This window comes from Callorhinchus milii, unplaced genomic scaffold (genome assembly GCF_018977255.1).
Source record: "Callorhinchus milii isolate IMCB2004 unplaced genomic scaffold, IMCB_Cmil_1.0 Scaffold7, whole genome shotgun sequence".
NCBI lineage: Eukaryota > Metazoa > Chordata > Chondrichthyes > Chimaeriformes > Callorhinchidae > Callorhinchus > Callorhinchus milii.
The window spans coordinates 25,216,443-25,241,379 of NW_024704748.1; the positions used below are offsets into that span (position 1 = coordinate 25,216,443).

The window sequence follows — 24,937 nt, forward strand, 5'->3', positions numbered from 1 at the left end:
TTCTGTCTCTCTTTTCCTTATCTCTGTTTAAATAACTGTTCAGGTTATAAATTGACTGATCAAGGTTTGCTTTAGCTGAAGGTAAAAGTTAGACATTTGTAGTCCATCAATCAGAAATGTAAACCATTTTTCTTTGAACAAAAACATCAGTGAAATTTTAGGAGCAGCCTCGAGATTAATTCTGTTTGGTTCAATTTTCTGTTCAAATTTTGAGCAAACTAGTTTAGTTTACAAAAATGCTTCAGTTTATTATTTGAGCCAGTTGATAACTGCATTTTGCAGCGAGGCCTTTGATGGTTTGGCGGGATTGGCCTTAAAACAAAGATTAAAATAAAGACAATTTCTATTAATGTGGTACTACAAAAGCTGTATCTTTAATACAATTCTATATAATTTTGTGACCATATCGTGTTCAATAATAATAATAATCCGTGCATTTGATATAGCGCTTTTCACGTCTTCTAGATATCTCAAAGGCCTTCACAGATTGTACTGTAAAGTGAATTGGCTGGATGTCACGTTCCTATAAATGGTTGAGACAACCTCCTGATGTGAAAGGTGCTATAGAAATACAAGTTGTGGACGAAAAGTGGCAGCCAATTGCGCACAGCAGTGTCCCACAAACAGTCATGGATTGAGTGACCAAATTATTATTGTCTTTTTTTGGAATCAAACAGATTTCAATGGAATCTGTTAATAATCAAAACCAGATACAACATGAATACAGTCTTCAAAATGACTCTTCTCCACAGCATGCAAACTGAGCTCCATTGTAAACCATTTTGATGCAGAATTTAAAGCATCATATAATGCCACACTGAGGCATATAAACAAAGAGGTTTAAACTTTATCCCTAGCTCTGCTGAATTGGCTGATCTCCCTTGCACTAATCTCACTTAGGGGCACCAAGGGGATGTGCCAATTGTGTTTAATAGAGGCTTTCACAAAAGGATCAATTTCTATCCGTTTCACACCCACTGGAGTTAATTTCAGGAAACCAATTTGTGCACAGCAATGTCCCACAAACAGCCATGGAGTGAGTGGCCAATTGTATTTATATTGTAATCTATGGAGTTGCAGCATTTCAGATTCCCAGTGAGATTCATAAGAATTTTACAGGTTGTAGCGATCGGTAATTTGACCTTCTACGACCCAAAAGAGCTGCCGAGAAGATTCATTGTGGATCACAAATTCTCGGAGAAGGACAATGCTGTGAATGATGCGCAAGAGAGAATTAATCACTTGTAATTTGTGGACCTATCCACTCACGAGTCACCGCCAGCCACAGAATTGCCTCACATTTAAATCTGTCGAAACAAAGTTATCTTTTTGAAGAAATTAATGCACTTGTGGAATGTTGAGTTGGTTATTTCCTGATTTATATTTAATGATGGCACAGTTATTTGTCTTTACAAAATGCTACCTGAAAAAAATATGAGAACTGATTGCTTCTTTTTACTGTTCAGTGTAAGATTTGGGGGAGGGAAAATTGTACAATTCTTTTCTACCCGGTCCAAAAGACTTAAGTATTTTGTTAGAAAACGAATAGGAAACTGTGCAGACATCAGAATAATAGCTTTCTATTGCAAAGCTGCTTCACAAACCAGTGAAACTTTTTGCAAAACAAGAAGAAATTACATTTATGTAGCACCTTTCACATTGGAGGTCATCACAACCATTTATATCCATTTATAGAAAAATATATTCTAATAAGATGGACTTGCCAGGCTACCTTAACTAAAAAAGAATGAAACAGATTTCAATTAAATTGCTGCCCACTTAAAGTGAAGGTATTAGCAGTATTAGTCTATTCTTGAGCTGATAAAGCAGTGGAATGTGTTACAGATCAATGGAAAGCAGAGCCTCCGTGATGAAGTGTCAATCACTTTCTGCATCTTGACTGATTCTTTTAATTGGACTTTTTAAAAGTATTCATTCCATTCCAGCTCTGTTGGAAATAATCCATTGTAGGAACTTAATCTTTTTTTTACCAGAGTGTACCTTCTGTTTAAGGTCAGGCTCACAACCTGAAGATGCACCAACTCCAACATCTTTAGGTTTTTGATTTATCGTTCGAGTCAATGTTGAGAATATGGCAATCCAAAATTAAGTGGATTATTTACAATAATATGTCCTGAATTTGCAATTTTCATTGTCATGGAGTAGTAAGTCAGTAATGTTCAATCAGTTGGCTTCCAATTATATTTATAATTCAACTTCAGTAACCTTTTGTTGTGGAAAGCTAGATTTCACGATAAAAGCGTTCCTCTGTAAAGGAATAAGTGCAGAAGTAAATATCTTCAAAGGAAAAAAGTGGTCTCATTTATCAATTTCCACAAATGCCTCACAAGTGATTTCTGTCAGTGTAAATATAGTTCAGTAAGAGATTTTGGCAGGGATATGATTAATTGAAACAAATCTTTCATGAAATAACAAGGTGAATTTCAACATGTTAAAATGTTATGACATTTTCAATTGTTAGGCAGACAAAACTTGTTCATTGTTTATAAGAATGCTTATATTAAATAATGCCAAAAAGTTTCAATCATTTACCCTATTTAAAGGTTCCAATAAAGAATGATGGTCTGTTTGCCCTGTTTACGGGAGTCACTTTATTACATCTATCAATGTTTGAAAGTTACGAAATGATGGCTAATCAAACTTCTGCAGTTATTGCCATAAAGTCTGGCTCAGTCGGTAGTACTCTCGTCTCCGAGTCAGATGGTTGTGAGTTCGAGCAGTATGTAGGGACTTTGAACTATCATTCTAGGCTGATACTCCAATACAGTATTGGGGCAACACTGCACTTAGTGCACCTTCCAGACTCTACCCCGCGTGAAGGGCGCTCTATAAATGCAAGTTGTTGTTGTTGTTTTGGAGGAACAGTTCAAGATCCTGGTCCTCACCTTCAAAGCCCTTCATGGTCTTGCTCCCCTCTACCTCTGCAACCTCCTAACCCACTACCATTCTGCTCGCTCCCTCAGCTCAACGGGCTCCAGCCTACGTCACGTCCCCCCGCCTCGCATAGTGGGGCGGGCCTTCTGCCACTCTGCTCCCACCCTCTGGAACTCCATCCCGCAGTTCCTCCGCCTCGCCCCCTCCCTTGCCACCTTCAAGACTCATCTCAAGACCCTCCTCTTCGACCGTGGTTTCGATCTCCCTGCTTCCCCCCACCCCCCCCCACCCACTGTTCTGCACCCTCCCCCACCCCGACCCTCAGCTCGGGTCCGTACTGTCCAGTGCCTTGGGATGTCCTCCTGATGTGAAAGGCGCTTTACACATGTCATTTTGTTGTTGTTATTGTTGCTGTCCTTCGGTTGAGATGGTAAATTGAGGTCCTGTCTGTCAATTCATTTGTACGTTAAAGATCCCATAGCACTTTTTGAAAATAGAAGGGAGTTCCTGACAATTTCCTGGCCAGCAATCCCCCAGATAAAATTGGCCATTTACTTTGTGGCTGTGCTCAAACTAGTTGTTGCATTCGTCTACAAAATACACAGCCACTACATATCACGGTGGGTTCTGGGCTGTGCTTTAAGATGTCCTCCTGCTGTGAAAAGCACTGTATGAAATGCAAGGAATATTATTTTTATTTTTACAAACTGCACGTGCTTATATCGTTGCAAATAATATTACTGCTCTTTTGTCCATTAATGTTCCTCGCTCCATTTGCAAAATTTGTCTGCAAGAATACATTTTCCTTATTTTAATTCCCTTAATAGAGTGCTATCCTTATATTCTCTAAAATGGTGTTTGAACCTCATGGCAGTAATTTATGTTCTGATGAACCAACACCTAATCTGTATATTCTACTGACTCACTGATTTTAAAACATGAAATGGACTCAGAGTGAGATAATATTGTTGTAGAACGATACAAAAAGAAGCATGTTAATTAACTTTTATCAAAGATTGTATGGTATTACTGTTTAAGCCATTGAGCCATTAAGTGAGACACTCGGTACTTTTAATACCGTCATCAGCATTTGAGCTGTGCAAGTCATCTGGGTGAAAACATGAACCATTATAATTACTCATTCATTACTCAGGAGGCCATCAGGAGACACTTTTTATGATGCTTTCAATAACGAATATAATTGCTACCAGAACATAAATTCTGCTGTTAGTTACTAAACCCTAAGAATTCCCAGAGGTTTGAGGAAACTGTTATCATGCACTTTACTGGGGAAAAAAGGCACTAATATTACAGAAATAATGCTACTCCAAGATCAAGATCATTTTATTATTATAATATTGGCCTAAACCACAAATTTAGTAAATGTTTTTTTTGAAAAAGCAACAATTTCAAACAAAAATTCCTGTCTTATTCCTTTGTTCTTGTTCCCTGTTTATTTTTGAAACTTTTTAATATATTTAAACTTTCTAATCTCTTAAAACTAATTTTAATATTTACAATCCAGTTCTTGCCTTTCTTCCAGCTCCCATCATCGATAGAGGAAAGTGGGAGCAAGTTTTCAAAACAGAAACACTTTCGTTGGCTGAAAGCCAATTTACATCAATGAGAAGGCCCTGACGCAGAAGCTGTACATCGACTCATCATAGATGAGCCATTCGCAAATCCTTTGATGCATAAATAGCTTTGGAAGTTTTAACTGGAACCTTTGCAGCTCAAGTAAACAGATTTCAGCTCTGGCACTCTGGCTTAATTTGGGCATTGATTGTTGTACCTTGTTTCAAGACTGTGGAGCTGCTTATTCTGTCACCATCTAACACAGTTTTGTTTGGCTGGCTTACTCAAATTAATGGTGTTTTACTTGTAAGACCTTTAAGAAATACAGATCCTTTTGACTGAATTTCAAAAATGTTCTTTACTGCAAATTAATATTAATTCACAACTAATAGCAAGTAGTAGTACTACTTAATTGAAAATGTAATAGGAGACTGATTACAGCATTTAGTAAAACATCACTGTGGACTCTTAAAAGGCGTCTGAAGAAAATTAAAGTATAACTGCTGGAGACTTGCTGCTTGAGGCCTCTATTGTTTGTAGCACCTTAGGGATATAGGAATGAAGCTCGAAGACCCCCCTCCCACCCCATATAGGCTTGGATACCTTTCACTCTGACTGTTAATGCTTGTGGGGAGCTGGTTTTGCAATTTCCCAAACAATTTTAGGGATTTGTTTCCCCAGTAAAATAGAGTGGTGCCCACAAAGATTTGTAGAAAGTGACACAGTCTCTTTCTCCATGGGTTGTTTCTTACTGCAAGGCGTGTAGAGATAGGCATGTCTGGCTAACAAGTTTTTAGCTTAATTCGCATTTGCTTGTGGCTCAACAAAGACAAGTTTATGAATAGATTATTAACATCCTTCAATTTTGGATCATCTATATTTGTCTATTTGTAAGATGACTGTGGGAGAACTTTTATTCATAATCGTTGACTGCTGTATTTCCATCCAGTGCAAGGGGAGAAGGGGGGAAGAGGGAGTGAAAAGAGATTACGGGAGGGTTCCATTGATCAGCAATTCACGAACGAAAGAGCACAAATTGAGGATTATCAACAACAACATGCATTTATATAACGCCCCTCACGCAGGTTAGCATCCCAGAGCGCTTGGAGGAAACATTATTTTACACTGGGTTGATCGTCTTAACAGTAATGGTTGTTGAAGGGGAGTCTCAAGGGAATCGAATAAATACTTGAGGAAAATGAATATTAAAAGGGGCAGCGGAAGAGAGAAGATCAGAGAAGATAGTTGCAGTGAATGAAGTACAGATGTGATGGGGCGAATGGTCTATTTCTGTGCTGTGAACTTTCTATAATTACTCCTCTGTAATGACAGCTTGTATTTATATTGCGTCCTTCACGCAGGTTAGTGTCTTGGATTGCTGCAACGTTCTATGATGTCACTCAATACTAGTAACATCGTGTTGCACTGCATAAAGTTGCGTGTAAACTGAAGTTCAATGAATTTCTTTTGATCTGAACTAGTCCCTTTCATCTCTCCTGCAGAATTATTTCTGTCTGAATACTGCAAACAATATTTCCTTTGGGTGGATGGTTGGAGTGAAACCAAACTAAATATTACAATAAACGTGTGCACTCGCAGTTTATCATTCTTTGTACATCTCCATCGTGTTTGGATTACTGTACTTCACGATTGCTTAGACTACCCCACCCGCTGATTAAATAGCCTTTTGTTAATATACCCGCTATACGTGCAGAGATTTAAAGTTTGCAGACGATTCCCATTTACACTTTTTTTGTGTAGGAGAGAGATGTTGGCTAATGCGTTTAAAGTTATCTGAAGCACGTTTACTAACCAGCAAATCATTTGAAATGGAGCATATTTGGTTAGATTTTATTTGTTGTAAATGAAGAAAAGCTGCTAGGTCAGTCACACACAGATTATAGAATTTTAAATGGTTTAAAAATTACCTTTTAAAATTGAGCGGGCACTGCGTTGACAAAAGGAAATTACCAGATTCCAGGTGATATTATGAAAATAACTTTCTTGATAGTTTCAAAAGTCTGCAGAAATATCTAAAATAGCAAATGGCTTTTAAAAGGGTTTTCAAAACAGTAAATGACCATTTATTTTAGCATAAGAGGTGCTGATATGTAATTTCAAGTTCAAAATCCTTGTCCTAGCTTCAAAACCCTCAATGGTTTTGCCCCTCCATACTTCTGTGACCTTCTCAAATCCTTACGGCCTGCTTCATGTCAGGCTTTCAGCATATCTGTCCCCTTCCCTGGCCTACTTCAAGGTCCACCTCAAGACCTTCCTCATTGTGCTTCTGGACATTTCTTTTGACTCGCTCCCTTTGGCCCCAAAGCCTCAGGTGCAAACCCTGGACTGTCCCGTGCCTTGGGTATTAAATGTAAATGTGTATTGTATTATAACCTTTTAAATGAAGTGAACTGATGATAGTGTCCTCACCAATGTTCCTCAGGGAAAATCTTCAAAACGTCAAAGTTACTTGGCAAAAATGGACCATTGGGTTCTTGACTCTGTCCTTCACTCTGCGCTTTGCTGAGTTCCAATGTGAATAAAATCTGCAGTCATTTCAGGCTATACAGTCAGATATCTTTAAATCTACAATCTATGAGATTAATTAATCCTGAAATGGCTCTACTTTCTTTCAAATGTTGCTGAAAACCCAAAGCTTTTGAACAATTTAAATCTCTGATTGCCCTGCTTGCTGTGAAAAGCTCGATATAAACCATGCTGACTTTGAGTTCCACATATGTATGCCACCTACACATGGACATTTTCCTGTATCTGGAATGAAAGACACATTCTCCCCCTGAGGTGACATATCTAATATAATTCTGGAGAGTATTGGACGTAGGTTGTCAAGAGCCAAGTCTTGGGGACCGCACAGTGTGCATTTGGGAACAACTGGAGTTTAGCCAGCTAAAACTGCATAGTTTGCATTGCTGGAACATCAAGCGGGTTTGGCAGGAAGATTTTTAGACAGATGCTCATCTGAGTTGGAAAATCCACCAGTATCTGAAGTGGTTAGTATTTGTGTCTGGCTGAATGAGAAGATTTAAGGAATGATACCAGTAATATGCTCTGGGTTGCTCTTAAATGTAAATCATTCAACAGCCCTTTATTTTTAAAAATGTTTGCTGCGGAACAGTACTATTAGTTAACTGGATTGTCCATTAAATTTTAGGGCTCTTTTTTGGGTGGTTCTAATGGAGCAATTATACATTAAAAAGCTTTGGCATATGACTAGCAGTTAAGAAATGAGCAGATTTGTAGATGCAAGCCACCTTAATTGCTACAAAAATTAGCATCCAAAGAACAACTTGAAAAAATTGTCATTCTTTTGTGATGACTAATCTATCCATCACCACAGGGAGGTTTGTAAGTGAAATACATCCTGACCTACGATTAAATGCAGTTTGTTAGTGGGAGAATTTGATTTATGAACCGAGAGAGATCTTGATCTTTCTGTTGACCTCAAATACTGGCCGCCGTCCCATCTTATCGTGTTGTCATTGATGTAGAAAACGTCATGGTTTTTTGTTGAGTTCTTGTTATGCTGGTATATTATGCATTGGTGATGAACTGTTTTAAGGTTAGACTGAGAACAACCAGGCCTTGAAGTTTGTTGTTTTAATAATCTGATTTAAACCATTCAGGCGCCTATATTAAAGCAGCTGTCAGCAGTGTTGTTGGAACAAACAGTACTTTCAGCAAAGCATGACTAGGAATCTATTGCCAGAGTTTGCAAGGTGATATTATATAACAGGCAGTCTTTCTTCGACAAGTCCGCAGTGACTTGTGAACCTACAAAATAATGATTGACAGTGGGACAGTGGGAAGTAAAAGCTTCAGGAATTGATGAAATATGATGTAGAGCTGGATAGTGACTCCTCCAGATCACTTTTGTGACCCCAATAAATTAAGGCACTTGTTTTTTTTTGGGTGGTGGTGTGGGGGGGTTGGGACTGATGCAGTTTTGTACTAATAGCTCAAATTGCATCTTATTCATCCTGTGTCTTACACCTTCTTAACAAATGAGGCTCATTGATCCAATTAACCTAAACAGAATTAAACGTTAAATCAATATTGTGTAATATAATAGTTATTGAAAATGACTTTTTGATGTTATTGTGATTGAGTGAAATAACTGCTGCTTTTTTTGTGGTATACTTTAGATTTAGTACTTTAGTACTTTAGTCTAAAACTTTCTCATGTTCATATGGTTTTACAATGAATAGAGTAAACAAGCTGTAGAATTATTAGCAAGGTGAAGTGGGGAGTGCGCCAGATCTGATCCATCCCTGTCTGATAATACGTCACCTCAACTCAGTTTTCGGAAATTAGCTCACTTTTTATTTAATATATATTGAGATGTCATGAATTATAGCTGTATGCACAAAGCCATTGTTTAATAGTGCAAGATGTGCCCTCCGAGATATTACCCCGCATGAATGCTAATTGGTTTAGTACTTGTATTGTAATGACCATTAATGGGCTGGAGGATATACCAATGCCCTTGTAGCTAACATGACCCCCAAACTCACTCACCACCGTCTGTTGTCATGCCTTCAACCACTGCGCCCCTAACCTCTGGAGCTCCCTGCCGCAATCCCTCCACCTCATTTCCTTTATATCTATGTTTAAATCCCACGCTAGTACCTACCTCTTTGACTGTGCTCATGGTTACCTCCCCCTTCACGGTTACCTCTTGCTCAGCGTCCAATCCTGCCGCTATACAGCTCTCGTCAAGATGTTAGCCTGTGTGAAGAGCACAATATAAATACAAGCTGTTGTTGTATTTGAGCCATTTTTTTGTGCTCTTTTAAATCGTAATTTCGGCATAGTTTTATGTTACACAGCACAACACTCCAAACACACCATTCATCGGTTTTGATCATGAAGCCCAGTTGCAAATTCTAACCACATGTGTTTTAAGAACCTTTTTTCCCTTTTGTTGCTGGCGCTATGAACATACATGCACACAGCGTGCATTCCTTAGCTCTGCCCACAACTGTGGAGCGACACAGCTGTGTCTGATGGGCTACCTCATGATGAGCTTAGAATCTGGAACTAGTCCAGCTTGTCCTTTGGTATTGAGTACCTCCTGCCAATACTGAACAAAATCAAATCATTTGGTTACTAGAACATTTAGAACGGATTTCAGAAGAAGACGACGGCTTTGGTTCTCAAAGCAGTCTTGTGCACACAGCACACTCTGTTCATAGATCATAGTGGTTCTCCCAACCCCCCCAACCCCCTGGGAAAAATGAAATGTTGTGAATCGAATCCCCAAATCATTCCTAAAAGGCTGTATCCTGATACCTACCTTCTGTATGGGACATCTGTGTGCATGTGATTTATGTTATGGTGTCTGGCTGTGAACATTAAGGTTTTTTTTTATTAATGTGCTAACACCCATACCTCACAGTGCCACAAGCCTCTGCTTTCTTTGATGCTGTTTTGTTCTATTAAATAAATATTAATGAGGATATTTGCTTCAATTACCTGTACACGTTTGATAGAGCCAGAGGATAAATTTGGCACAACTTGGAGCAGAACATTATAACTTGGTATAAATTCACCCAGGAAATCAGGATGGAAGTTCGGCTTCACGCTTTTTAAAATTATGTTGCATAGCAACCAATAATTGTCATCGGACCTATTGACTGTATTGATTTAAATACCCCAAGGTCTGACTGTGCTATAGAACAGAATTCTTTGTGTTTCATTGACAATACTAAAGCATGCAGCATTATCTTGGCAGCAAAACCTGACCCAAAGAGAGCATCTTTATCTGCTGTATTCCTGTTCACGACACTTAATTCTGGACATTTTTCAGTTTTGCTTGTCTATTTTGAAGGTTTTGAAGGTTTACCAAAGATGCCGGAACTCATTTTGTATGGTTTACTGTCTCGTGCTTTTTACGGCTTCTTTTTTTAAAAAAAACTCCTCCGATGGCTTTACAAGTATCGTCACCGTCCGCCGTGGAATCTGTTGGTTCAAATCCAAACCTTTGCTGACTTAGTTGATCTCCAGTGGGGGTAGCAATTGGCACCACTGCAATTAGCTTCAGTTTCCCCGGGTAACATTGGGGAAAATTAACCAATGTTCTCACTCCTGGTTGTTATCACAATGGGCTGTGCTGAGACACACAGGGGTGTGGACATTGGGCTCGGCTGTGATGTAACCCCAAGTCATAATAACCTGGGAACTCTCATTGTTTGGGCGTGATCCTGGGTGAGATACCAGAGGGCGTAGCGTAATAGGAAGTGAGGAGAAACAAAACTGGAGAAATCTGACAGCCAATAATGGCGATGTCTGATAACTATATTTAAGTGTCATTTCATATTTCTTAAGGTTCTCAGATTGCACCAAATTCTCAAAAATTTACAAAGCTTGCAAGTCGCATACGTGTGAGAGTTCACTACAGTATGGTACTGTTTGTCGTTTTACATAGTCAGCAAATGTGTGTTGGCGGCTGAATCTGGCAGCTCCTGTTTATTTTACTTTAAATCGAAGATCCATTACGGCGCTGACAAACACTGAATACTTTTGAAATCTGAGCCATACTACAATTGTTTGCATACTACAATTGGCACACCAACAAGTACACCTGAAACATTAACAATCCTGCTTACATGCTGCAGCTCATTCCGACAGACTGCGTGTGGCTTCTGTTAAAATTAGGATTTTTACTAAAAAAAATCTTTATTGTCATTGATTTTTTTTAAGGAAAGAGGAGCATTGATCTTTCAAAAATGTTACTTGTTTTAGAAAACTTGAGGTTGTCGAAAATCTCTTAGTTTGTGGAAATGATTGAATCCTGGAGAGTTTTTAGCAGAGGAGGACATTTGACCCATTGTATCTGTTAAGTGGTTCCCCCACTCAAACTATCCGCTCTGATTCCATTCCCTGCTTGTTTCCCATATTGTGTAATATTAATCTCCTTTCAATTCCCTTCTCTCTTCCCCAAATTCTGTAATATTAGTGTCCATCCAATTCCTTTTTAAATATTGTATGGGCTTGATCAGAATTACAAATAGAAAATCTATTAGAAAATCTAGAAACGGGAAAAATCTTAATAGCCCTGGTGTAAATTTCAAGGATTTTCTTTGCTGTTTGTTTATTAATGCTAAGGCTAATGTACTTATATGTACTGCCCCCTTTCATTTTGTTCAGTGACTCATTCATCATAAAGTTTATAGATCTTAGTCTTCCTATTGAATAGGGCTCTGTGATTACCGTCTTCTCTTGCCCCCATCCCTCAGAGTATTCTTTTATGTTTAAAAAAAAAGCTTATTGATGTTCCTTTAAGGAAAAAGAGACCAACCAATCTTTAGTTACCAAACAACCAGTACTCCTCAATGCATCTAAAGTTTAAGCCTGGAGCCACCTAACAACTTCCTTAACTCATCTAGTTTTGGTGGATCTTATAGTTGCTGATGCTTGGATCTTGCATTATTTTCTCTGCAATACGGAATCCAAAGTCCCAGCCGCAGTGTGGAAAAATATTGTGCATTTGCAAATTCATTCGGACACGTTTTTTTCAGGCCAGCCTGCCTCTGCTGACTCTACAGGCCATTTGGGGTTAGCTGACAGATTGTGGGATGGACGTTTACTTTTCTTGTGCTGCCTCCACATTCTTTCCATATAGGTTGCTTTTAAATCCCCTGCTCTGTCTGAGTCTGCTAACAGCAAACTGTGATCCAGTGACTTGCACCTTACACAGCTATTGTTCACTGGAGTGATTGCATTAAATCCATTCTTTTATATTCACATGAAAAACTCCCAACTGTATTGCAGCCAATATGAAAGCTATCACAATATACCCTTATAGTTATGTGAAATATATGGAATCTTTCTTTCCATTTGTGTGTGCTTGCAGCATGCTTAGGAGCTTATGTATTCGGGGCAATGAAACTGATTTAATGCTCATGCACCTCGGTCAGTAGGAAATAAACCAAGGGTTTGTCATAAATTCATTGACAGTCGTCAAGAACACATCAAGAGCTGCACATAATAAAAATTCAAAGAAACGTTGTTATAGAAAAGGCACATCTCACATGACTGTCCTCCTGGAGTTATAAATGGCTTCATAAAGCAGTGTCTCTGAAGAAACATTCTTCTGTCGTCTGCCGTTTCAGCTTAAATGGAAACAGTTGTGTGCCATTAAATTCAGGACAAAAAGTGATTTGGACTATGCATTTTAAAATGTGACCAGCATCTTTAATCAATAGGCATTTTTATGAGAGAAGCTTCAAAATGACTCGCTTCAGGAAAAACGCCCATTTTCCTGTCTGCCTGTGTATAGATCTGTGTGTTTCAGCAACGTGGAACAAATAGCTGTAATTTCTCAAGAGTCAGCATACGAACCGAAAGAAATGTAACAAAGTCTCCAAAAACTAACTGGGTTTGGAATGTATGAAATATCAAGCAGAGAAAAGAAAGTGGAAGGTTATAGTTGCTGCTCTGTTGGTCAAATATAAATAGGTATGTTCTGAACACCATGTGTGCTCTATACACAGCTTGAAAGTAAATGGCACGAGCTGTGCTGTAGTCCAAGCAGTTTCTCGTTTGGTATCCCATAATTCCACCAATTTTATTTGAACAAGACAGACTACAAGCGATAGACTGAGATTTAAAAAGTGTTTTGTTAGCTCCATTGTTTTCCTGATGGTTGCTTTGAGTTATTTTATCCCGCAACTTTCTCTTAATTCCTAAAATAATATGCTATGGCTTGACCGTGTTTTATCATTTTCCTTTAACCGAAGGTCTCATAAAAAGATTTTTTAAACTGTTATTCTGGAGTGTAGGTTACATGCTATGTACAGATTCCACCACTGTACCATATCACAGAGGAGAAGTTATTTTGGAAGATTGCAGAGCTTTAGCATATTTCTGTGTATAACTCGTGGTGCCACAAACAGTAATCCTAAAACACCAGATTTCTAAGAGTCCTTGAATTGAGGGCACACATACGCTCAGCCCAGAGCCAAAGCACTAAGGTGTGTAAGGCATTCCAGTACCCAGTAATGTGAGTATTAGGAGTCCTTAGGACTCGCCAGCTGTGTAATTATAATTGCCATACTTATTAAGCAGATCGTTCTTTATTAACAACTTGTTTAAGTATTATCCAATCATTATGCCAAGGATAATCTGAACCAGTGCATTTTTCCTTTAAGTTTTAAGGACCCAAGGCAATCCAGCTTTAACAGACACCAAGACTTTTTGCTAGATATACAAAATGGTGTCTTTCATACCTTCCAGTCCATTCCCTGTTATTCTTTAAATTACAGTGTAAATAAATAATAAACTCTTAATGCATTTCAGCTTCTATAAACCTGTCACTGCCTTTCATCACTAGCCTCAGATGCAGGACTTAGAAAGTAACCGAGAAAGCAAGTAGACTAAATAATCGTGTTATTTATAACTCCTTGTGGATTCAATTTTCTGATTGTATTGGAGCAAGGCTGTTATGTTCATTTTACCTTTTAAAGTGAATTCATTATGCAAAAAGAAATTGGGATCTTATTAAAGTTTAAATGTGAAATTGCGGAAAATATTGCTCTTTGTTTTTAAAAAGATGAGTTGCTATCTGTTAAAAAGAAACTGGAAGGAATAGTTAGTAACAGTTGGATAACATACGGTGATAATTGAGCAGGAAAGTGAAGTGTTCAAACTTTTTTTTGAATATTGGTGTATTGTAGCTATAATGCGACACTAATACTATTTCAACTCTCCTAGACTAGCTCCAGTTCTGTTTATGTTTCTGTTTTTTATACTAGTATGATCGTTACTCCTCCCTACTTTCTTTCTTTGTTCTTCCAAACTTCAAATACTGTATGTCATCCTCAAACGTTTTGTTATCCCTGTATTATTCCTGTTTTGCAATCAAATCTCATTGCACTGTCAGCTCCTCTCAAACCACGCACATCCTTGTGAAATCAGTAGAGCTTTACTACAGCAGCAGCTTGCACTTATTTATATGGCACCTTTCATGTGGAATAAGATCTCCTTAAAGCTTAAACGTGGTAACCACTGCTTCACGTATGTTTCTCTGCTATTCATTTCAGCCTTACTAGCAAACTGCACGATGGGTTAGCCCTTCCACTAGATTTGCAGTAAAATAAAGACAGCTTTGTAAAGGGAGCCAACTGTATAAATACAATCCTATTTCATGTAGACCATTGCAACTTTTCACCCTTACTTGTGGTACAGATATTTTTCCTCATGTCTTTCCAAGGATTTGGTAAGGGAAAAAAATGCCTAATGACCAGAAAGTTTATTTTTTAGAAACATTTATCAATCAAATGGTCAACATTGACTAGAAAATGATTTGTAACTACATTTAAGTAGATTTACACCATTAGGACAATAGTATCTTGGTTAATTCAGTTTTGTCATGGATAAATATATTGAAATTAGAGTGCGGCCTCAATATTCAACAAACACTCATCCATTCATGAACAAGCTGTTTGCAGAATTTTTTCTGAAGATGGGAACAGGATGGCAAAATGGTTGCTACAGATACTCTTATTTTATTTTTAAACAATATATTTCTCTGTTCCAGCTTGGGGCAGTGAAAACAAATCTATGCACAGCTGAAATATTTGCAAGTCAAGGAAACAATCTGGACTAAAAACTATTTAAAATTGCACAACCGTCTCCTGAACATGCTAATTGGCTCTTTAAGGCAAGTCGAGCTCATTCACATGATTTAACAGTTACTGGCCCTTTTTTTTTTAAAAAAAAGCAACACATTGGTGAATGCAGACTGAAAGCTGCCTTTTTTACCCTCTGTTGTCATTGCATCATGACTCCTAACTACTCCAAGTGTTGGTCAAAATCGACTGGCTTGAGTTACTTGCCAGAGGAGGCAAAGTACTCATCTGGGGCATAATTAAGTCAATTTCGGTCAGTGTAATGAAATCAGGCAGTGGGGCCACAAAGTCCTTGACGAAGATTATTGAAGAAAATCTACTGGTGTCATCTTTCACAGAAAGGATAGAATTTAATAAATCTAAGCTGTGTCTTTCTTCCACATGAATTCTACTGGAGTTTAATGAAATTCTGCTGCCTAGTATTGCATTATGAACAGGTCAATGGAAACCATGTTGAGCCATGCAGACGTATTTATACTTGTAATAAGATAAATGGATTTATTTGAAAAATTGCCAACGTTAGGTCTGGCTGGACAGGAATGTTGTACGGTGGAGCTGATTTACTCGTCCCCCTTTTATTAACACATCTTAATTTCACTTCTCTTGTGTGCAACAGCTGAATGTTTTTCAGTAGACCTGTTCATTCCGAGGGTAATAATCCCTCCAAAATAAAAAAAAATCAGACTTTGGTCACTCAATCCACGACTGTTTGTGGCACCCTGCTGTGCGCAATTGGCTGCCACGTTTCACCCACAAAATATACAGTCAATTCACTTTGCAGTATATTCTGTGAGGCGCTTTGAGACATCTCGAAGACGTGATAAGGTGCTGTATCAAATGCAAGGATTATTATTATACTATATTTTGTGGTCGTGCATTGCCATGTGTTGCTGTTGATCTCTGTTGCTTTTTATATTCCAAATGTATGTGAGCACTAGTGTTCATTTTCTTACCGCCTCTTAGGTTTAGAACACACATTTAGTTAAACAGAAAATGTGAAAATAGGCTAGAGACCAGACTATTATTTCTGAGGGTTAAGAATTATATCAGATTTTTTTTGAAACTTTCAAGGCTTTCAAGAAACAAAATCTGTGAATAAGTAACAGTTTACACATTCCATTGAAAGCACACAATGCAGCACATGTAAGAATACATGCTTTCAATCTGAATTAGTCATTGTTTAATCTAATTTATTGAAATACAGTACTAGTTCCCACATCCCCTGACGAAGAGTTAGCATCTCCCTCCAAACGACAAGTTTCGCTTCAGTGACTTTCACGCAGGAGAATGTTTCGAAGCACTTTGCAAAGTCTGAGTGGGGAGCCCGAGCTGGGAGAGGGTTGGCGGAAACTACCTGAAAGCACAACCCGAAGAGTGTTTTTTTTAAGGTGGGTTTGAAAGCAGAAAAAGGGGGGCAAGGCAGAGAGGTTTTGGAAGATGGTTCCAGAGGTTTCTTTTGGTCAGCCGGGTGTCTGGCACATGTGGAAACTTTATCACTATGCTCAAGAGTATCCAGAGAGTGGGGACAAAGTGTTTGAAAGCTCGCCTAACAGGGGTGAGGTGAAGCAGATGGGGCGCATGAAGGCGGCCAGAGTAGCTGGTGTAAAGGACATGGGCAACGAATAGGAGCACAAAATCACATTGGCATGACTGAGAAGGCATTTCAGATGTGGACAAGGATCTTAAGAAAGTCTATTTTGATATGTGATTCGTTACACAGCTATTACACATTGAAAACATCCTGAAGAAGAATCACATAATAATAATAATAATAATCCTTGCATTTGATATAGCGCTTTTCACGTCGGGAGGACGTCCCAAAGCGCTTCACAGAACACACTGTAAAGTGAATTGACTGTATATTTGTGGGCGAACGCGGCAGCCAATTGCGCACAGCAATGTCCCACAAACAGTTGTAGATCGAAAATGACCAATTTATTATTGTTTTTGGTTTTGGAGGGATTATTATTAGGCTCTGTGTGGAGTAAGGAAACTTACCCAAGGTTTCGCCCTCTGCCTGGAATTGAACTCAGGCCTCTCGCTTGCAAAGCGAGTGCTCTAACCACTGAGCTACAGGACTCCACAAAGAGTGACCAATTTCTGGTCACATGTTACGTCTTGTGGAACAATAACAAAATCTTTTGTAAATATGCTTTTTGTGTTAAAACTTTGTGTGAGTGACCACCACCTTCACCAACAAAACACACAGTCAGTTCACTTTACAGCGTATCCTATGAAGGGCTTTGAGTCGTCTCGAAGACGTGGTAAGACACTATATCAAATGCAAGTATTATTATTATTATCTTTTAAAAGCCGCTTTGTATCTGAACCTAACACAGTTTTCAGAAGACTGCAGTAATTCCTGTTAGACTTCAAGCATGACCACAGTTTTTTTGAACTTTTAAACTGAACAGCATGGCTCCACTTTACCATTATTAGTCTATGAGCCACATTTTCTACCTATTAATGATCAAGCACCAAGTAGGTACAGTGCTCTTATTTTCCTCCAGACATAGTTATCCCGGTTATAGAAGCATGGAAAAGAATACCAGCAGCAAAGTATATTTCCAGATAAACGAACAAGAGTCGCCTTTAATGATGAGATGTAATATCTACGTTTCTTTGCTGTAATATATAAACGAAAGACAAAACACAACATCTTTTGTAACTCAAAGCAGGTATAATGCGACACTTGTTGAAGAGGAAATAATCCTTTCATGTAATCTTAGTTGTAAAAATCAACGTGAAACATCATTTGAGATTTTGTTATAGTCTTCATCTAGAAGGAGCAGGTCAGCTGGCCTTTACTCACCTCATTTTCTTGTATTATATCTGAAGGTTAATTTATTGGGGTTCCAAAGTTTAAGAAGTGCTGAGCAGAATGGTTTAAGCAAATTGAGAGTAGTTACAAAGTTCTAGTATACTAGCTGATTTAAAGCAGTGAGCAGACATTGTATTGTGTCCAAATTGCTGAGGAAATAGTCCATCCAACTTGTGCAGTCATTTCTGCAATAATACTGTACGGAAACAACCTCCCAATTGATGTCGCCATTAACTCAGAACTGGATAAATATCTGACTCGGAGCCTTGTTGGAGGTTGTTTTTTTTCACAAGCAAATAGAAATTTGTGGATTTTTGTTTTGTCAATACCTGGATCATAGTTTATTGTCAGTTTTAGAATTATATTATTGTATTTGGAGCTTGGCTGCTTTAGGACAGCAAAATGTAAACCCACCTATTATTATTTTAAATGGAAATGACCATCCAGGAACTTGAGATTAGGGCCAGGGAAAGTTAAAGCAGATTTGGGGAAAGGCAAAAAAATGTAAGATGGGGCTTTGAAGTTATTACACGTTCAGCTTTGAAGCTCAATGGACTGAGTGAAGTCCTGAAGCTGGGAGGTTTTCCTGTAGTCATTCTCTCTCCACCCCACATTATAGTTTATTATCTGATTTGGCAGGGGGCACGGGAATGCACTGCCATGCACAAAGGAAGCATGCTAGTTCTTATCCATCCATGGTCCTTCAGGGGTGAGCAGATTGCGATTGCATTTAAGGTACTGATTGTTTAATGGACTTTAGATGACCACATTTGTACGTTAACTATTTTCCTGCTGGAGCACAGTCTAAGGGAACGGCCCACTTTTCTAGGCCCAGCATAATAATGTTTGATTAATATTTTGATTTGGTTTCGAACCTAATTGAAAAACTTTATTTAATATGTTTCTTAGATGGCTGATAAGACTTTGCCTTTATCAGTTGCCCTTGGGAAATTGAAAACAACAACTTGTCACGTAGGGTTGCAACCTACTGGCTCTGCAGTAAGGGAAATGGTACTGTCCCTGTTCAATCCTGACTGTCGAAAAATACACGCTCAATTTACAAGTCGGTCTGCATCTGTAATGTTAATTGCTACTTTTCTTGAGGCATCCTTAAAAATGAGTGTACACTCTGAAAGTCTGGAACACTCTCCCTCAATCCCTCCGACTTGCCCTCTTTCTCCCCTTTTTCAAGTCCCGCCTGAAAATATTCCTTTTCGACTATGGTTACGGTGACCTCCCAAAAAACAGCATCCTACCACACTACTGTGCAGTGTGTTTGAGCTCTAAACATTTAGTTCCCTATACTCTTAAGTTAGCATTCTATCCTGGGGTGCCATCCGCGTGCATTTACAATTGACTCCAACTCTTATTTTGCAGTGATTGCAAAGCCTGCTTCTATGAGACAACCCTGTAAATCATCAGCCTTTTAGCTACCAAGTGGCTTAATAAGTCACTTTTTAAAAGAAAAATCTCCGAGAGAAAAGAACAGGCAAGATAAGAAAGATTCATTTCATTGGTGGAAGAATTGAGGGAATAAAATTGACTGCAGTAATATTCGAAAGAATTTTAAAATAGTTAGAAAATAGCTAAGTTAAAATAAAAATAACAAAATAAAAAGAACAGTGAATGAGGAAGAACAGAAAACAGAATTAACAAGAGCTAGTACAGGTAAATGTTTTAAAATATATATTTTTTAAATTGTGGTGAAGAATTGCCAAAAGTCATAAGGAGACAAAACCATTGCTGGTGGCAGAATTTTGCAGCTAAAGGTGCAATATATAATTGCAGCTTTCCTGCTTAAACATTGCTTTAAATATTCTGCTTATGTTAAAAATATTCAGGTATTCAGTAACTTTTCTTTTACTACTTTTTGCTTCACAGAAACAGTGCACCAATTAGATCATTGTGGATGTTCTTGTTTAATTTATAGTCGTGTCTGCTTTTCTTTCGCAGGGTCAGTACCATCCATCTGACTTGCTGTGTCCAGAGACGTATGTCTGGGTACCCATTGTGAAGTGTGTAGCGAAGTTGGACCAGTCTAAATATAGCCGACTAAATGAGGACCCAAATGCAGGTAAGTTTATAGCCTAGCAGCCCTGTAGTGAATCAGGCTGCACTGCCTTATCAGCTTTCCAATAACTCTTCCTGCTAATGGCGCTCTTCTAATACCTTACATGTAGTTAGTAGAATACAAACAAAACATATTCTTGTGCTGGAGATAGAACTTCCTCTTCCACTTGTATTCTGTCTCTATGTATGAACACACGTCTGTATTTTCCCGAAAGGAAGTTTATAGCCAAACTAGTTTATGTCAAAATACTCAAAATATGCCAGCGTGATGCGTCATCTACTGGGACAAAGATTTTCTCCTCTGAGTATCTTGATTCAGGCACACAGTTCAATGAGGGAGAAATCGCAAGTGACAGATATACTTATCAAATGTTTGTCTTAAATTATGTTGTTTCCTGCGTGTAGGACTAAGCCATAATAGACCACAAGGTTGCAGGTTTGATACCCAGTCTATGCTGAGCTTAACTGATTTCAGCTCGGGCAACAGTTAGGGCAATACAATTAGCCTTAATGCTCCTGGGCAAAGAACAGACACAGATCAGCTGCATTAACACTCCTTATTACTATCCAGTGACTCCTCCTAGAGTATGTGGATGATGGATGCAAACACAATTGGGCTGAGTTGAATCGCCTGCCAATACCCACTGTGAATGTTTGATTTCTCATGAACAGCTTATGTCTAGTTGACATTTCCATAACTACCTGTTCTTGTCATATGGCTAAACCAGTCTGAAAGGGCTTAGTGTGGTGATTTTACATCCTCTTCTCAGCTGGTGTTAACCTGTTGCTAGAGTTTGAAAAGTAGGGCACATTATTGCCATTTGGGATGAATACACATTATTTAATTGGAAAGAATATTCTGCTCATGACAGGGGTGTTAATACTGAGAAACCGGTAATGTGCTATGAATAAAACATTTGATCATTATATTTTTCCTATTGTATCGCGTTCAGCAAGAAGCTTTCACTCTTTTATAGAAAACAGAGGAATATTGGAAGCTACATTTAGTATGTACAATTAGTAATCCCAGGGTTAAAAAATATTTAAAGAGTCTATTTAAAGAAATAAGTCTTTGACCTTCTCAGGAAAATGTCTTGATCTACCATCCCAAAACATCATAAAGACAGCCCAGCAGGATATTGTAAGACCTGTGCTTCTTGTCTCTGGTGCAAAGATGAAATGAATATGGAAAAAACCGAGATAAAGAACGGAAGCCATCTCTAGATTGTATGATGAAACGTTCCGAAAATCTTAGGTTTAAACCCAGGGCTGCACATCAATAGCATGCTCTCTGCCTGATGGGATTATGTAACTACTTTGCTGAATGTATGCTTATAGTTAACCTTTGTGCTACAGTAGTCTGCATCCTGATCTCTTATTTCACAGGGGTGCTGTGCAAACAGGAAAAAAATCAATAATCTATTAATGACAAAAATATTAATGTATCCGTGTGGAACTTGTGTACATGAGAAAAGAAACCACAAGAATCTCACTTTGAAGTTATTCCCCTCCCTCCCGCCCCCTCCCCAGTTAGGGCCTCCTCGCTACTTCCTGACGCCTCTCTTCCTGCTCTGGCCAGCCTGGTGTGAGTGGCTATACTGGACATCTTCACAGCTGCTGTCATTATTGTTATACTGATAATAACTTGTTCCATTCCACAAGTTGTACCGTAATGTTTGATACATTTCCACTTTAACCCGCCTAACCCAAACTCCGCTATTGCTGGTAAACATGCCTCCGCATCCGCTCGGCCCACTCCAGTCTCCTGTTCGCCCCTCGCCCCCTCTGCTCCACCATTATCAGCTGTGCCTTCAGCCACCACGCCCCGAATTTCTGAAACTCTCTTTCTCAATCCCTCCGCCTCGCCCCCTCCCTCCCCACTTTCAAATCCCGCCTAAAGACCTTCCTTTTTGATCATGCTTACGGTCCTCCTCTCCTCTGCCTGGTAGTCAGACTCCGCCACTGTGAAGCGCTCTGGGACGCTACCCTGCATGAAGGGCGCTATGTAAATGCTTGTGGTTGTTGTGGCAAATCTTAAATCTGGATTGAGTAACAAAGTATTGCGAATGTATATTACGATTTATCAATAATTGTTATTTCAAAACATCTTTTCTCACCAAGTTCGAATGCCATTAAAATTACACCCAAAGCAAGGGCCAAAAATAGAAAGATTATGAAACGAAACAATAAACGTTAATGAAATGTTTTCTTTATTTGTTTGAAGATCATAGCAAACCGATATTCATGGCGGTTGATTAGTCCACTTAAAAGATTAGAAGGTTTCCCATTGTGCCCACTGCACTGTTAAGTAGTAATAATGCGCTTAAACACATTGGACAGGACATACAAGAGGCTCTGTTACAAATATTACAAAGCAAATAACAACAGCAAGGTGTTGACCCCTTGAATGTCCTACTGCAATTTGGACAAAAATAGAAAGTATAGTGTTACCGTTTCTAGCTTTGCTGTAGTTCAAACAACCCGGCCACCTTTTAATAATGATCAGCATGAGTAATTTACAGAAATGTAGTAAACTCCTAACGAGCTTGTTCATCCATTTGAGGCCTTTGCTCCCAAATAGAAGGTCATGACTTCCTAGGCCTTAGAGTGATGGCTGTCCTGCTGTCGGATGACAGTTTGTTTTGGGCAGTTGGAAGTCGAGGGTTGGGGGAACTACCAAACCTGAATTTACATCCCTGTTGGGTGCCTCCTGAGGGACGGTCACAGAAGCTTTTGATAGTGACCTAAGGATTCTAAGGTCCAGTTTCTCCCTTTCTCTCAGCTGAAAGAGACTGTCTGATACACATTAACCGAAGTGAGATGCAAAGCCATCACTCAGCCAAGGATTTTGGGACACAACAGTAAATCTCATTCTTTCTAAACAAAACAAACAACAGGATCTCAGAAATGAATTGCAGGTTTAACTTGCCTTCCAGGTGTGTGTTGGATTTGGTTATCTTCAGAATTATGGAATAAGAATGTTTTCCAGGCAGTAGGCACTGTGTGAGCAGCTGTGAGATGAAGATCAGTTGTAATAACGTTTTGCATTGAGGCTAAAAGCACAAACACTATGTGGCGGCTATTGTGAGAGGGGTTTTGACTGTTTTATCAACTATTTGCTTTTATTAATAATCCTTACATTTGATATAGCACCTTTTCACATTGGGAGGACGTCTTAAAGCCCTTCATAGGATTTACTGTGAAGTGTAGTGACTGTTTTATAGGCGAAACCCAGCAGCCAACTTGTGCAGAGTAATGTCTCACAAATGGCCATGATGACCAATTTTATTGGAGGGATTGTTGGCCAGGGCACTGGGAGAAACTCCCTTCTCCATAAAGTTTAAATACAAATTTATTTTGGGGGGATTTTTTTTCTGCAATCTGCGTTTGAAATGGCCTTATTTGAACTTCAAATACTTGCTACTCAAATGATAACATTCTCAGGAAGACGTAAGCAGGAGTTCCCCGAGGCTAAATTGTCTCTGCGGAGAGATGCCTGGAAAAGGATGAATAGGAATCCATTGCAGATGTGAAAGTCTCTCACCCTGTAAACCAATCACTAACAGGTAGCATGGTCTTTAGCTGGAAAACTACCATGTTGCACGGTTACTAAATCAGAAATAATTGTCATTAATTCTATGGTACCCTTGCTACTTGGGTGGAGTGGAGTCCTGTAGCTCAGTGGTTAGAGCACTCGCTTTGCAAGTGAGACCTGAGTTCAATTCCAGGCAGAGGGCGAAACCTTGGGCAAGTTTCCTTACTCCACACAGAGCCTAATAATAATCCCTCCAAAACAAAACAATAATAAATTGGTCATTTTCAATCCATGACTGTGTGGGACACTGCTGTGCGCAATTGTCTGCCGCGTTTTGCCCACAAAAATACGGTCAATTCACTTTACAGTCTATTCTGTGAAGCGCTTTGGGACGTCTAGAAGACGCGAAAAGCGCTATATCAAATGCAAGGATTATTATTATTATACTTTATCCTGATTATTTTAAATTTATAGTTTTAATAATCTGGTTTCATGATGAATTGCCGTAGTTGTGTCTTTAATTAATATCTAAGCAAATTATATAATCCTTATCCTGGTTTCACAAATAATACAGTCATTGTCTTTACTGTGTTGACCAACAATAAAATTGGTCACTTCAATCCACGACTGTTTGTGGGACGCTGCTGTGCGCAGTTGGCTGCCGCTATTTCGCCCACAAATATACAGTTAATTCACTTTACAGTATATTCTGTGGAGCGCTTTGAGATGTCTTTGAGAAGACGTGAAAAGTGCTATATCAAATGCAAGGATTTTTTTTATTATTTATTTTTGCTTGCAGCGCAATAGCTCATTGCTCTATTGCACGCATATTCATAGTTTAAGTAGGCCAATCGGCCAGTGATCACTGAATGCTGGTTGGAGTTAAAAAACACATTTGCTTTTATTCAGGTAATATGATGTATTATTATATTTTATAATCAAACAGCTGGGAGAAAAACTGGGTTTAATAATAACTGAAAATTAATATTTTAAGTTTAAAAATTCATTGAAATCGGCCAAATTTATATTGTATTAAGATGCCAAATTTCTACTGAAAACAAAGAATGGATGCACATTAGGGAAACTTATAACTGAAAACATAAGCTAGGACAGTTTAGCTATATTATAGCTATGTTATATATTAAAATATAACATAGCTATAATATGGATATCATGAATATGTTGTATAAATTCAGGAGAAGAGTGGGGAAGAACATTGTCCATGAACAAGAGGGATTTGAGAAAGTAAAGCCAGAACAATATGTTTAGACATACCAAGGCAGCAGGACAAGAGGACAGAATTCTGACGGGAATTGTTGGACAGACACCAATAAGTATATTTTGCACTAGAGATTAATTAACAGCTGGAATGGGTTACCAGAAAGGGTGTAA

General features: G+C 38.6%; 1 protein-coding gene across 4 annotated transcripts in view; it reads left to right on the forward strand.

Annotated features, from left to right (window-relative positions):
- Positions 1 to 24,937, forward strand: part of LOC103185427 (arginyl-tRNA--protein transferase 1) — a 97,125-nt gene that overhangs the window by 63,288 nt on the left and 8,900 nt on the right. For 3 of the 4 annotated variants that reach the window (XM_042336741.1, XM_007903904.2, XM_007903905.2), the window contains one exon: positions 19,894 to 20,014. In XM_042336741.1, coding sequence (XP_042192675.1) covers positions 19,894 to 20,014 — 121 coding nt within the window. Of the gene's footprint in view, positions 1 to 4,438; positions 5,020 to 19,893; positions 20,015 to 24,937 lie in introns of those variants that run through there. The other variant, XM_042336742.1, reaches the window with a different exon arrangement.